Source organism: Ictidomys tridecemlineatus, chromosome 5 (genome assembly GCF_052094955.1).
Source record: "Ictidomys tridecemlineatus isolate mIctTri1 chromosome 5, mIctTri1.hap1, whole genome shotgun sequence".
In the NCBI taxonomy this organism is placed as follows: domain Eukaryota; kingdom Metazoa; phylum Chordata; class Mammalia; order Rodentia; family Sciuridae; genus Ictidomys; species Ictidomys tridecemlineatus.
In genome coordinates this window covers 191,466,328-191,481,652 of record NC_135481.1, presented here as the reverse complement: position 1 = coordinate 191,481,652, position 15,325 = coordinate 191,466,328, and the positions used below count along the sequence as shown (strand labels likewise).

General features: G+C 47.6%; 1 protein-coding gene across 3 annotated transcripts in view; it reads left to right on the top strand.

The window, feature by feature from the left end:
• Tshz2 (teashirt zinc finger homeobox 2) overlaps positions 1–15,325 on the top strand; it is a 424,675-nt gene that overhangs the window by 238,332 nt on the left and 171,018 nt on the right. Inside the window, exon 2 of one of the 3 annotated variants that reach the window (XM_078051897.1) lies at positions 936–3,887. In XM_078051897.1, the coding sequence (XP_077908023.1) occupies positions 936–3,887 (2,952 nt within the window). Of the gene's footprint in view, positions 1–935; positions 5,876–15,325 lie in introns of those variants that run through there. The other 2 variants (XM_078051896.1, XM_013358661.4) reach the window with 2 other exon arrangements.

Genomic DNA, 15,325 nt, shown 5'->3' with positions numbered 1-15,325 from the left:
CATTGATGGATATTTGCCATTAATTCCCTTTGCACCACCCCCATGTCTTCATTTTCCCTCTGCAATTACTGGCCCTAAATCCTTTCCGAGAAGGGAAAGCATGCATCCCCAATAGCATTCTGCATCTACAAATCAACTGTATAATTGGCATCTCATGACGGGTACCCACAAATCACGGTGCATTTGAAATTACAGGAATAAGATCGAGATAGCATTTTAGCCTTGCCTGGAAAGGTCTTCATAAGACTGTTTGAGAATAATAGGATAGTCCCCAAACCTCCCATTCTAGCACTATTTGCCATTATTTAAAAATCATTATATTTGCTGAGCTTACATAATTTTTCAGCTATCAATGGAAGATTTTATTTGCATACTCCATAATCTCCCTTCCTGTCGTGAACCTCTCTGCAAATAAAAATGTTACAACAAAAGGGCACTGGCTATCAAAAATATATTGGCTGAGCATTCAAATTAGTTCTGAGCACTTAAAAATGGTACATTCAGATGAGTGTTTGCCAATATATCTGTGTTTTGGTAACTTTACCACTGAAACACCAAGGTCAAGTCTTAGTTTTCTTACAAGCCAACATCCTTCTCGGTTATGACTTTAATAGGATTTGCATTTCAATCCAGATTTCCTGAAAGTCATGCACATTAATGAAACTGTCCCATTATAGGAATATTATAATGATATTCCTTAAACACAGAATTATTAACTTGGGATTCTAGGCACTTGTAGAGAATGATAAGTCTTGACACTCTTTTTAAAGGCAGTCCATGGCATGAAAGACACCATTTGGCTTTTCCTGTTTCCATCTCTAGCAGTTCATAAACAGTGAATGAAATTGCTGCCCAGTTCAGCATGGGAAGCGCTCCACCTAAATGGGGACGTGGGAATGGAATGTGTCATCTCATCTCTTCTCCTTCTCTTGCAGGCTACGCCCAGGAGGAACAGCTAAAGGAAGAGGAGGAGATTAAAGAGGAAGAGGAGGAGGAGGAGGACAGCGGTTCAGTAGCTCAGCTTCAGGGAAGCAATGACACGGGGACAGACGAGGAGCTAGAAACGGGCCCAGAGCAGAAAGGCTACTTCAGCTGCCAGAACTCTCCTGGAAGTCATTTGTCCAATCAGGACGCAGAGAACGAGTCTCTGCTGAGTGATGCCAGCGACCAGGTGTCAGACATCAAGAGCGTGTGCGGCCGAGATGCCCCGGAAAAGAAAGCGAACGTTCACCCCAAGCTTCCAAGCGAGGCACACAATTGCATGGATAAAATGACCGCCGTGTATGCCAACATCCTGTCGGACTCCTACTGGTCCGGCCTGGGCCTGGGTTTCAAGCTCTCCAATAGCGAGAGGCGCAGTTGTGACACCCGCAATGGCAGCAACAAGAGTGATTTTGATTGGCACCAAGACGCTCTGTCCAAAAGCCTGCAGCAAAACTTGCCTTCCAGGTCGGTCTCGAAGCCCAGCCTGTTCAGCTCCGTGCAGCTGTACCGGCAGAGCAGCAAGATGTGCGGGACTGTGTTCACTGGGGCCAGCAGGTTCCGCTGCCGGCAGTGCAGTGCTGCCTACGACACCCTGGTTGAGTTGACTGTGCACATGAATGAGACCGGCCACTATCAAGATGACAACCGCAAAAAGGACAAGCTTAGACCCACGAGCTATTCAAAGCCCCGGAAACGGGCTTTTCAGGATATGGATAAGGAGGATGCTCAAAAGGTTCTGAAATGCATGTTCTGTGGTGACTCCTTCGATTCCCTCCAAGATTTGAGTGTCCATATGATAAAGACAAAACATTACCAAAAAGTGCCTTTGAAGGAGCCAGTGCCAACCATTTCATCAAAAATGGTCACTCCGGCCAAGAAGCGTGTGTTCGATGTCAATCGGCCTTGTTCCCCCGATTCCACCACCGGATCGTTTGCAGATTCGTTTCCTTCTCAGAAGACCGCCGCCAGTTTGCAGCTGTCCTCCAACAACCGCTATGGCTACCAAAATGGCGCCAGCTACACCTGGCAGTTCGAGGCCTGCAAGTCCCAGATCCTCAAGTGCATGGAGTGTGGGAGCTCCCACGACACCTTGCAGCAGCTCACCACCCACATGATGGTCACAGGCCACTTCCTCAAGGTCACCAGCTCTGCCTCCAAGAAAGGGAAGCAGCTGGTGTTGGACCCACTCGCAGTGGAGAAAATGCAGTCCTTGTCAGAGACCCCAAACAGTGACTCTCTGACTCCCAAGCCATCGAGCAACTCAGCATCCGACTGTACAGCCTCGACCACCGAGTTAAAGAAAGAGAGCAAAAAAGACAAGCCAGAGGAAGCCAACAAGGGTGAAAAGGTCGTGAAAAGTGAGGAATATGAAGACCCTCTCCAAAAGCCTTTAGACCCCACCATGAAGTACCAGTACCTGAGGGAGGAGGATTTGGAAGACGGCGCCAAGGGCGGAGGGGACATCCTGAAGTCTCTGGAAAACACTGTAACCACAGCGATCCACAAAGCCCAGAATGGCGCCCCCAGCTGGAGCGCGTACCCCAGCATCCACGCGGCCTACCAACTGCCAGAGGGTGCCAAGCCGCCTTTGCCCGTGGGATCCCAGGTACTGCAGATCCGACCTAATCTCGCCAACAAGCTGAGGCCCATCGCTCCAAAATGGAAAGTCATGCCACTGGTGTCTGTGCCCCCAAACCTGGCCCCCTACACTCAAGTCAAAAAGGAGTCGGAAGACAAAGACGAAGTCGTGAAGGAGAGTGGGAAGGAAAGTCCCCAGGAAGAGGCATCGTCCTTCAGCCACAGTGAGAAGGAGCCCTTCCCCAAAAGTGAACCGCCTTCGGACTCCAGAAAGGCGGAGCCGTGTCCCCTGAAGGAGGAGGACAAGCTGATGAAGGAGAGCTGTGAGAAAGAGAAGCCGCCGCCCGTGGAGCCCGTGTCTTCTCTTAGCAATGGATGCGCCCTCGCCAACCACACGCCGGCCCTGCCGTGCATCAACCCACTCAGCGCACTGCAGTCCGTCTTGAACAATCACCTGGGCAAGGCCACCGAGCCCTTGCGCTCACCTTCTTGCTCCAGCCCAAGCTCAAGCACAATTTCTCTGTTCCACAAGTCAAATCTCAGCGTTGTGGACAAGCCGGTTTTGAGCCCTGCCTCCTCCAGACCGGCCAGTGTGTCCAGGCGCTACCTGTTTGAGAACAATGACCAACCCATTGACCTGACCAAGTCCAAAAGCAAGAAGGCCGAGTCCTCGCAAGCACAATCCTGTACGTCCCCACCACAGAAGCACGCTCTGTCTGACATCGCCGACATGGTCAAAGTCCTCCCCAAAGCCACCACCCCCAAGCCTGCCACCTCCTCAAGGGTCCCTCCTGTGAAGCTGGAAATGGATGTCAGGCGCTTTGAGGACGTGTCCAACGAAGTCTCAACTCTGCATAAAAGAAAAGGTCGGCAGTCCAACTGGAACCCCCAGCACCTCCTGATTTTGCAGGCACAGTTCGCCTCGAGCCTCTTCCAAACATCAGAGGGCAAATACCTGCTGTCTGACCTGGGCCCGCAAGAGCGCATGCAGATCTCGAAGTTTACGGGACTCTCCATGACCACCATCAGCCACTGGCTGGCAAACGTCAAGTACCAGCTTAGGAAAACGGGCGGGACGAAGTTTCTGAAAAACATGGACAAAGGACACCCCATCTTCTATTGCAGTGACTGTGCCTCCCAGTTCAGAACCCCTTCCACCTACATCAGTCACTTGGAGTCTCACCTGGGCTTCCAAATGAAGGACATGACCCGCATGGCCGCGGACCAGCAAAGCAAGGTGGAACAGGAGCTCTCTCGGGTGTCGTCGGCTCAGAGGTCTCCGGAAACAATAGCTGGCGAAGAGGATTCAGACTCTAAATTCAAGTGTAAGTTGTGCTGTCGGACATTTGTGAGCAAACATGCAGTAAAACTCCACCTAAGCAAAACGCACAGCAAGTCACCCGAACACCATTCACAGTTTGTAACAGACGTGGATGAAGAATAGCTCTCCAGGTATGGGTTTGCTCCCAGGCCGTGGCAACCTCAGCCTTGAGAGGAGCTGATTACAGGGAGATGGGTCTGCTTAGAGGCAGCCCGTGTCTCCTGAGGCCAAGCAGGACAGTAGCTCGCTGCAGTAGAATTATTTTTATGAAGGACCAGAACATGATAAATAAGTCCTAACCCTTCTCTCAAGTCCTCCAGTTTAGAGTGGGGGGATAGGATAAAAAGGACTTAGAGAGGCCACCTCCGCCTATGTTGCTTCTAGGCCTTCATGATATATGATCCCCAAGGCCCAATCTCCCCAGGCCACCGAGGCTCTCCCTCCTTGTAATGAATAAGTGCTAACTTTTCACGGGTTCATTCTAGGCCCCCCACCCCACCTTTCCATAGCAATGCTAATGACTGACAAATGGTCAAAAGATGAGCAATCAGGATGGGGGACTGCTAGGGGCAGTCACTACACAGAGATTTCTTAATCAGCTCATGAATAGCTTAAAGTTGTCTTTATTATTGTTACTTGTAATAATGCTTTTTGCAGCTTGCTTTTAGCAATTGCTACCTTTCACCTCCTTCCCTTGTCTATTTCCTACATTAATTTTCCTATGAAAGAGCATGTGCCCTTAAGGAGATGGTAGAAAAATACTCTTCTCTGCAGAGAATTGAGAGGAGGCCTATTTTCCTCTCTCATCTCTTGGTTTTCTTGAGGGTAAACTAGCATCAGAGTCCACCTTTAACAGAGAAAGATGGAATGTATGCCCTTGAGATTTTATTTTACATAAAGAAATAATTGGCTCTCTGCCCACTTCCGGTCAATGCGCACAGGGTCCTACAGCTTAAGGTAATTTGCATCAAGTATCATACAAGTTCATGCCTTGAGTAGTCACTGGATACCCAAACTACTTATGTCACCTCAGAAGAGAGGACAGAGACAAAGGTCAAATGCCTTGGCTGATGAGTCGCACCAGCCATTTTCAAGCGTTAAGCATAAGCAAGGCTGGGTCATAGCAAATTGCTGCCATCTCCTTTTTTGCATTACCTCTACTTCCTTTTCTATCCCCTTCAGCACGACACCCCCACATGCTAAGGACCCTCACACATAATCAGACAGTCCTCCACTGGGGCCACATCCAACCTAAGGACTCAACAGGAACTCAAACTTCTATGTCTACCAGTCCAGTTTAGGTCATGCTAGATTACAAATTTGCTCTTAATTAATTCACAATAAGGTATGGAAAGGTAATAATAACATGTGAGTTCTGGCCACCCCCTGCTGTCAGAGCATTTGTTTGGAAACAGGAGATTTTCAGATCAAGCTCCAAGGGTTTGGACACTATATCATTTCCAGGAAGAGAGGCATATTTGTATGGCATGGCTCTGGCCTCACCCCACGCAGGTAGGAAGATTTTCCTAGCATGAGGATGGCCCAGATGACATGAAAGGCTAACATATCTGATGCAGGACTCTTCCCTCAGTGAGAAGATCTGAGCTTCTGATTGGGGCTTATATGAAGACCATTTTTTTTGTTTGCATGTTTTTATCATAATAATTAAATGTTATTGGCAGATTCACATTTTGGTTTCCAGCATGATTTTTTCAGCTCATCCTATTGAATGAAAACCTAAATGCATCTATTGAATCCACAGGTGGGCCCAGGGCTCTGCAACATCCTATTTATTTGCTATATAACATTTTACATTTTATGTAACTTGCTATTATGCTTTTCTGGTCCTTTAAAAAAAAAAAAAAGGTGGACATACACAGAATACCTAGAGAAAAGAAAGATATTTCAAAGCCAATTGCGGTGGGTCCAAACCAAGAGGACAAATAGGTGATGTTTATTTTGTGCTATAATAAAGACCAATTTTCCACCTGTTAGGTTTGTAATCATTTTTTAAACTGCGGTATGTAAATAAGGAGAAAAAGAAGGCTCTCATCCATCCTCAGTCAAAATCTGAAAAGTACAGTATCTGCTCTAGAGAAGTAAGAGTAAACCAATAATTTGGGAAAACACTCACAAAAGGTACTTGCAAATCTGTTAAATACGTAGATAAGATAGCTACTTTCACCCTCTCGGCAATCGTACAGAATAAAGCACCATGTTAAAGTATAATCATTCCCATCCAAAGCTCCATCCTTAAGTAACCACCATTGTGATGTGAATCCAAGAGGATTGCAGAGGAACAGGTTGGACTCTTTGGGACTCATTTAAAGCGGTGCGAGTCTGTTTGTGGTGTCATGTGTGTAGAAAGACAGCGCTGGTACTGGGTGTGTTTGTGTCAATAGGAAAAACATCCCACTCTGCCTGAACCATTCCTGAGCTGTGGGGTCTCTGTGCTTTGCTCACCTGGGGAAGAATGCCTCGACCCTCAGGGTCCTCTTTTAGAATGACCTCTATGCCACACCTTGCCCACAGCTTAGAATTATGCATATTATGTTTTTAAATGGTCTCGAAATGATAGCCCTGCTATCTGGATCTCTAATCTCAGTCGGTTTGAGTGAGAGTACAAATGGTTGACAGTGACGTGATGTTTTAGAAGCATGTAGAGACGTTTGGGGAAATTTGGGAGCATTAACATATCTTTGTTTTCTGAAAGATATAAATTTTGACCTGAATTTTTCTTTCCTTTCTTGGACATATCTTAAATCCTGCAGAATGTTCTGCCAAATATTAAATTCAAATGTTCATTAAAAATTCATTAGAAAATATTAAATGTGCATCCCTATTTGAGGACATAAGTAATCTACAACTACTTCAATATGTATTTGTATACATCTTTAAAAGCCACATGCTCTCAAAGAATAGAAATTAAACAGAGAGTAAATCGTTGAGTCTAAAATGCATAAGGATTTGAAATTATAGTCATTACCATGTAGTACAGCGTACAAGTTTAACAGCACACCTAACCTGGAAATGGTTGGCAGAAATGTATTCTAGTCCAATAAGCTGCCACCTCTATTACAGACAGCTTGATGGAAATACATGTTCAGGGCCAAAAGCACATAAGGTTGCCAGATAAAATACAGGAGGGACATCCAGTTAAATCTTCATTCCAGATAAATGACAAATGTATTTTTAGTATAAGGAAGTCTCAAATAATGCATGGTCCATACTTGTATTTCAAAAAGCATTCATTAGAAGGGGAGGTACTGAGGAATGAAATTGACCAAATTATATTGTTATATTGTGTGCGTGTACAAATATGTAACAACTAATTCCACTATTATGTATAATTATAATGCACCAATAAAACATAAAAAAATCATTTATTGTTTATCTGAGACTCAATTTTAACTGAGCATCCTGTATTTTTATTTGCTAAATCTGGCAACCCTTACAAACGCTTAGATTATGGCAGCCTAGCAAGAGCCGAACAGGCTGGACTAATTAACATCTGTAAGAGAGATCAACCGTGTCTATATTCATTAAATAAGCACTCTTCACTCCCTCCATCCCTCCCTCCCTCCTTCCTTCCTTTTTTCCTTTCCTTTCTCCCTCCCACTTCCTTCCTTCTTTCCTTCCTTCCTTCCTCCCCTCCCTCCCTTCATCCCTCAACAAGTAGCCATCATACTTTACTATGCACCAGATTCTATTTAGCAATAAAAACATAATAGTAAACCAGCCATCTTGCCATCCTAATAGCAAACTGCATCAGGGTTTGCGGCAAACATTTCCAAAACATCATTTCACATGATTCTCACAAGCAACCCTATAGAGTAGAGGTTGATTCAAACACATATGGGGAAAGAAAGGGGAGCAGATAGATTCTGCACACATTTCTCAAAGTCCCACAGTATCTGAGCCTCACTCATTCTGATCTAGAAGGCTATCTTCCACAAAGTAAACTAACTACCAGGGTGAGAGATCACCTCATCCTGGCAGACACACAGCTCAAGGACAGGAGCTGAGAGGGCACACAGGAGGGACCTCTGCCCCATCCCAGGGAAGCCGGCATGAAAGTGGTGGTTTCAGAGCAACCTTTGGGAAGCATGCTGACTAGGAAGGCCACCCAACCTGACTTCAACTCATCCAATTCAAGCCTTGCCCAGTTCAGCATCTGTAAGATGTGGGCATAACACCCCTGTCCTAGGAAGGCTGGGAGAATCTAATAGATGCATGTACTTATTTTCCAAAGAATCTGTTACATAGTAGTTTCACACATTAAAAAAAAAAAAATCTAGATGGGGTCTCCACAGCCCTTACTATGTTCCAAAGCCTTATCTGAAGTGTGCAGAATTTGAAGCCTTCTCAGGCTGAACCAATTAACACCTAAGGAGGTGCCCCCTTAAATGCTTCAAGCTGCTGTCTGACTAAGAGAACATAATAGCAAAAGTACCATGCATTGGCCTCTTGCTGGAAGCCAGGCATGGCTATGCATAGCACCCTAGTTTTGCAGAGAGGTAACCTGAAGCTCAAAGAGTTTCACAATTTGTGCAAGAACTTTGACCCAGTAAGCACAGAGGTAGGATTGGAGCCCATGGCCTAGCCAATGCTCATCAACTTTCTCCTGCCTCTTGGGCTCCTCCTCCTCTGAGGGTTCCAGGTGCTACCCAGGCCAGATGAACCCCCAGCCCTCAGAGAATAAGGCTGGAGAAGGTGGACAAGAGTTGGAGAATCTGGACCGAGCGGAGGCTCCAGATGTGAGTCTGAGGCAGCCATGCCTCACTTAATGACAGAGACGTTCCGAGAAATGCATCTTTATGCGATTTCATCACGTGTGAACATCGCACAGTGAACAGGCTAAGACGGCAATGACGTCATTAGGCGATACAGTCTCGTGGAACCACCGTGGCATATGGAGTCCAAAATTCAGTTCTGTGGCGCTGACTGTACTGCAACCCAGGACTCTGGGGCTGGCCCGCAGGGTGAAGCTGGGAACCCCTGTTCTTTTTATTTTGATTCCCTTGTTGGGTCAGGTCATTATGCATTCACCACGGTAATGTCTAACCAAGACGCGACCCAAATCTCCCTGAAAATATATAGGGCATCCTGGCTCTTAGAAATTCATTTTGGGGAAACAAAATGTGAAACAGGAAGAGAGGGTCCAGTCAGCGAGGCTGGCAGCATTTCTCCAAGCAGCAAGAAAGAAACGCAGGGTCTTCCCTGATGTTTGCCTGGTCTCTGAGCATCTGGCCCCACTCTCTGCTCACGTCCACACGGCTCGTTCCCACCGCGCTTTCCCCTCCTTTGGACTTCCGAATGCTCGCGCCTGACGTGTATAATTTGGTGCTTTAATATGGAGTAACATTATTTTTCATTTACTCCCGTCTGCCATCAGGATCATCTTTTCATTTAACCAGATGCAATTCTTTTTTTTTCTTTCGCTAAATTGAAAATCCATGAGCGACAGGGAGTGCAATGTTTTAATTAGCTCATATTTTTTATATGGATTTATGTCTTTAAAATACATTTGTGTAATTCTTCAGCTAAATTAAAAACGTCTTTGGGCGAAAGTGAGGAGGAGAAAATAAAGAGCTAAATTGTGTCATTAGCTTAGGTAGGTGCCGCTGGAGGACGGGGTCTAGCGGAGGGATACCGGGCGGCGCGGCCACTCCCCCACGCTGATTTGGAACTTGCCCTTGGTTTCAAGAAGTCTTTCTCTTAAAAAAAAAAAAAGGCTTCTCGGAAAATGGCTTGGGGAGGAATTTTTCCAAGGCCCCTAGTAAGTAAACAAGCAGTTACCTTCAGTGAGCTAATTTGAAACCGAACCTTCCGCCAAACAGAACAGAAAAAATAGGAGTCATAATGATAAACAGTTTTCCCCTGCATTTCTCTCTTTGTCTTTTTTTTTTTTAACTATCAAGTTTAAAGCTTTCCACGATGCTTTTTTTTTTCTACTTTATAGGAGACAAGTGACATTCCGTGGTAAATGGGAGAAAAAGCCATGCAGAACTGAAATCTCTCTAATGCATTGACACTAACTTGCCCTCTATTGTTGGAAATGAGCGAGCGCTCATGAGTGTTCATCAAACGGCTCCTAATGCAGTTAAAGCATTCAGCTATAATTTCTCCTTGCATTTATAATTACTGTCATAGACTGCACACCTCGGTGAGCAGATTAAAGCTATAAACTATTTAGCTGCGGCTCTCCGACGAGGAACTTGATTTGTCTGGCAGGAGTTATTTGTTAGGGAGCTTGACACTTCACATAAAAATGACTCAACTTGATGAAGAACAATGCAGTTTTAGCAATGCGGGGATTTTAAATCAGTCAGGACGCCACGCCCTGCAAGAATCGCAGGGCAGTTTGTTAAATGATATGTAGGCCACGGAGATAAGAGGATGTGTTAAGGGGACCAAAATAGAAGAGGATTGGGTGCAGCTGCTTCTCCTCCGGAAGATCGGGAGTTGGTTGAAAACCAGCGTGTGTCATGTTCTCCTATTAAATCCAGTGTCAGTGTTGCATGAGGCTCATCTGGCAGGGCAGAGGGAGGCCAGCAGCCCCGGAGCCTGTCACGTTTGGGGTTTTGAGCACTCTGCGAGGCTGTTGGGAACCTTTGCCTCCCAAAGCCCAGGACATCTGTGTCTTGTGGAAAGTGGGGTTTGGGTTAGTTCTTATTTTTCCTGGACTCTTCTTGTATTTCTTTGTCTGTTTGCAGGAGGCACGTGCTGTACATAGGCACAGAGCGTTTCCATTGTGCTGATTCTATACCTTTTAACTGGGAAACCAAACAAAAACAGCTATTTCCCAGCTCAGATGCTTCTAGTTGTTGCACCTGATGACCAGGAGCTGGCTCTCCCAGGGGATCATTAGCAACTTTGGTTTGATACGGGAAATCATCGTTCAGCCTCCCGCACCTCACAGTCATACACAAACAAATGCACTTTAAGATTGGAGTTCGGGATCAAGCCTGTAGATTTATCAGCAGCAGCAATGGGTGCTGGTGCCGAAATATTAGGGGTCACAAATACTAGCATTCCCAGGGCTGAGAAGTAATGGGGACTCCAGCAGGCAGGGCAGGGGGCTGTGACACATTAGAGCAGGGAGCCCCTGGGTAGCTCCACAGTTACCCAGAGACCTGGGAAATCCCAATCTCTATGGGAAAGCTCCCAGTATTTAGATGGAGAGGGTTTTACGGGTATGTTTGGGGTTGGTTTTGGTTTTGGTTTAGTTGTTGCTCTTTTGGACCGTCTTCAAGCTAACCAAAGTAGGTCTGAGACCAGATTTAACTCTAAGCTACCAACTTGCAGCCCCCCTGAATCAGATGGCAAGCCAAACACTGAAACCAGCCCTGTTTCCTGGTGTCCTTTGTCACCCTCTTCCTTCAGGTAACCCCCCAACTGGTGCTAGGACCTTGATTCTTATGTTCAGTGCCCCATCCCCGTCTCTAGAGGAAGTGACACTTCCCTCTTGTGATTCAATCAGGTAGCTTCTACATAGAGTAGGAGAGCAGCTGAGCTCTCTTGGTAGGTAGATGACCAGTCACATAGGTTTGCCCAGAAACAGGGAAGGGATAATTTGGGGGATATAGGACAAAGACCAGGAACGTTCCGGAGAAACTGTGGCCATGCTGCTGTCCCGACATGCCCTGGTTCCTCCTCGGAAGGTGGACATCTTTCTCCTTTTGTGGATACTTCCCTCCCTTGCTGAGCACTTCCTGGGTGTGCATGCTGTTCCGGCAATGGGGATGTGGCCACCATCAGGACGGGCACACCCCAAGTCACTCAGCTGGTGGGGCTATGTGTGTTAATCCTGATGATCTTCAGTCACTGCCAGTGTTTCCCAGTGCATTTGGGTCTAAAGTTTTCTCTGAATCCTCCCAACAAATCTGCAAGGTAGATATCATTCCCATTTTAGAAGTGAGAAAACTGAGATTCAGAGAAGGTGCTTCAGGTGCCCAAGACCCACAGCAGCAGGTGGCCTAGCTGCATCTCAGGCCATACCACAGGTCTGAGCTCCAGGCTCCTCGCACAACCACTGCAGACCCTGGCTTTGTTGTGTTTCCAAGCACACACATAAAGTCTTAACAAATCGCTTTTTTTTTTTTTAAGGGGAGAGAGAGAGAGAGAGAGAGAGTTAGTTTAATATTTAATTTTTAGTTTTCAGTGGGCACAATATCTTTGTTTGTATGTGGTGCTGAGGATCGAACCCAGGCCGCATGCATGCCAGGTGAGAGCGCTACTGCTTGAGCCACATCCCCAGCCCCTAAATCGCTTTTTTAATACATGTAGCAATGCCCCAGTTGTAGCTATTTACCACGTGTAGAGTGTTCCTTCATACCTAAAACCCTGGCCCAAAAGCTTGGAGCCCAGAAAGAGCAAGCAGGTACATCCCCCTGCTTCTGAGGTGGCACCAACTTTACCCACATACACTCCTACACGTGACCCCATGTTCTTGCTGGTGACCACAGGACCATGGCATAAGATCCTGTTCAGTAAAGGAAGCTCTCCAGTGATTCTCCACAGCTTGCCAATTTTCATACAGAGGCTACCCCACATTCACCCACACACTGTGGGCTGAGCACTTCCTGTGTATGCGTGCTGTTCAGGCAATGGGGATGTGGCCGGCATCAGGACAGGTACACCCCAGGAGCCCTGGGGAGTCAAGCAAATATACAGTATCACACTGAAGGGATGGAAACGGACTTGCTGGTTTCCAGGGGTCTCAGGTCCTGCCTGCGGTTTAAATGTTCCCTACAAAACTCAGGTTGAAATTGCACAGCCCTGGGGCAGGACTTAGAGACGGGGCTTGGAGAGGTGACTGGGATCAATGCGACGTCACGGAACTGATTCAGTTATCACAGAGGTGGGTCAGTCTTCGCAGGGATGGGTTTCTGATGAGAAGCATGAGTTTGGTGGACTGTCCCCTCCCTGGTGTGCCACGTGGTACACTACCAGGGTCCCTCCACTTAGCACTTTCCAGCCTCTAGAACCATGAGCCGAACGCACTTGGATTCTTCAGAATTTAGCCAGTGTGGGTGTTCTGTTATAGCAGCTAAACATGGACGAGGACGCTAGTCTTTGTGCCAGACTGACCAAGCAGTACCTGCGAGTTGGGTTCCCCAAGAAGAAGCAAGAGCAACACCAAGACCCTGAAGGCGAGAGCCGGCCCAGTGGATCGGAAGATGTGCCAGGCAATAGTCAGCTGGGTGGGGTGTGTCAGGTGACCAGAGGTCTCCACTGGGCGAGCAAGGGCAAAGCACTGAGAATGAGAGCTGAAGAAGGTATCCAAGGAGTTTAGGGACTATGGGCTGAGCTGGGGAAGATGGGGAGAAATAAGGCCCAGAGAGGGTGAGTGAGTTACCCTGGGCCACACAGTTAACAGACTTCACATGTCTGAAGAAAAGGAGAACCTTAACTGCGCACAATTGGGAAGTTGGCCCAGATGCCAAGAGAAGGAGCATGTTGCCTCACCATACCGGAGGTGCAGGAGGGGTCTCCGTGGCAGTGAGTTGAGCAGGCACCTGGAGCGCAGGACAAGCTGGCCATGGGGCAGGGTTCAGGCAAGGAGGCAGGAGGTCTGGGTTGCAGCAGATACACAGCCCCACAGGGAGCAGCCAGGCCCCGGGAAGCTGCTCTTCCTTCCCTGCTGTGCCATCGGTGCCAATGCTCCTCTGGAAGCACAGCCCTTTCTTGTGCTTGATGATTCTCGAGAATCGGTGCCTCTGGGGCTGCTCCCGAGGGAGGCTCAGCTCTGGCCCACCCATGGTTTTTGGTCACTTCCTGCTGGCGTTTTTGAGAGGGAGAGGGAGGTCTTACAGACCCACAAGTGAGTGGTTGCATGCCTCCTATGCTCACCTCCCACACAGCCACAAAGTCCAGAAAGGCCTCGGGTCCCAGAGACACAGAGAGCCATCGGGAGGACTGTCCCCCTGCCTGGCTTTCTGCCGTCCTCTCACACGTCTTCAGGGCTATGGGCTGTAACCGTGAGTGAGCTCCTGGCCCTTGGGGACCTGGGACCTCCACTTAGATCAGGCTCAGGAAGACGTTTGGTGATGGTCCCACTGACTGCCCACAGTGGGTTAGGGTCCCGCCAATTCTCTTTGCTGCACTGAGCGAGAGCAGGGAGGGGCAGGGATGGGGGGGACTCAGGGAGTCAAGGCGGCTTCCAGAGCAGGTGCATCTATCCCAAGACATGAAAGAAGAGGAGAAGGAAGTCAGGAGAAGAGACACCAGAGAGACACCAGAAATGGAAGGAGAGCAAGAGCAAAGGAAGATTCTGGAAGCTAAAAGAGTTCCATTGTATGCTTGATCCCACCCCCAAAACTGTTTCCCGTTCTCTCTGATTAAGCATAATAACTGCAGACTCAAGTTCCCATGAGCCGGTTCCCTGTGCTTCCTCATGTACAGCAGGCCGAGCCCCTGCAGTCCAGGGCGACAGAGCTGGTCTCACTAACCTCAGGCAATGTCACCTAGGATAAGAAGCCATTCACCTTGGATTTTCTGAAAGATCAGTGACAACTGTCCTTCTCCCATGATTGCTAGCCTCCCATCATTGCTAGTTAGATGCAGTGGCACACGCCTGTAATCCCAACAGCTTGGGAGGCTGAGGCAGGAGGATCGTGAATTCAAAACCAGCCTCAGCAATGGTGAGGCTCTAAGTAACCCAGTGAGACCCTGTCTCTAAATAAAATACAAAATAGGGCTGGGGATGTGGCTCAGTGCTATAGTGCCCCTGAGTTCAATACCTGGTACCACCCCCTACATACACCAAAAAAAAAATCATTGCTAGTATTAAGAATAACAGGGCTATAATTATCAATTTTATTTTCTTTGAATTTAATGAATATTACTGGGCATCTGCCTGTTGCAGACCCTGAGTCAGGCTCTGGGGGTGCAGCACCATCACCAACAGAGCTGCTTCTTGGTTGTGTAGTACTCCACTTGAGTAGGGGAGGCAGATGATAATGCAATAATCACCACAGCTAAATATCGAAACATGGCAGTGGGAAGTGCCACCAACCAGGGTGCGTGTGGCTCTGAAAGTCTCCAGTAGGACCTTTGGCCTGATGATGAAGGACCGGGAGGCCAGGACAGGAGATGGGAGGGACAGCAGGTGGAACAGGAAGTATGATTCAGGCACAGGAGGAAGATGCCTGTGCCAAGGCCCTGGGGAGAGTGAGAAGAGGGCTAAGCACAGGACAGAGAGAGAGGATGGTGGACGGAGGCCTCAGTTACTCTGTTTCTCCTAATATTTCACCTCTAAGATTTCACCCTGTGCGTGGCTCCTTAAAAGCACTACCCACCCTCACAAGATGAGTGACATCCATCCATCTTACATGAAAGGAACTAAAGCTTAGAAATAATGAAAAGCCCCAAGAAGGTCACCGTCAACAGCAAGAGGGCAAAGTGGTCCAGCCTCCGCTGACTCTGCAGGGTTTCACC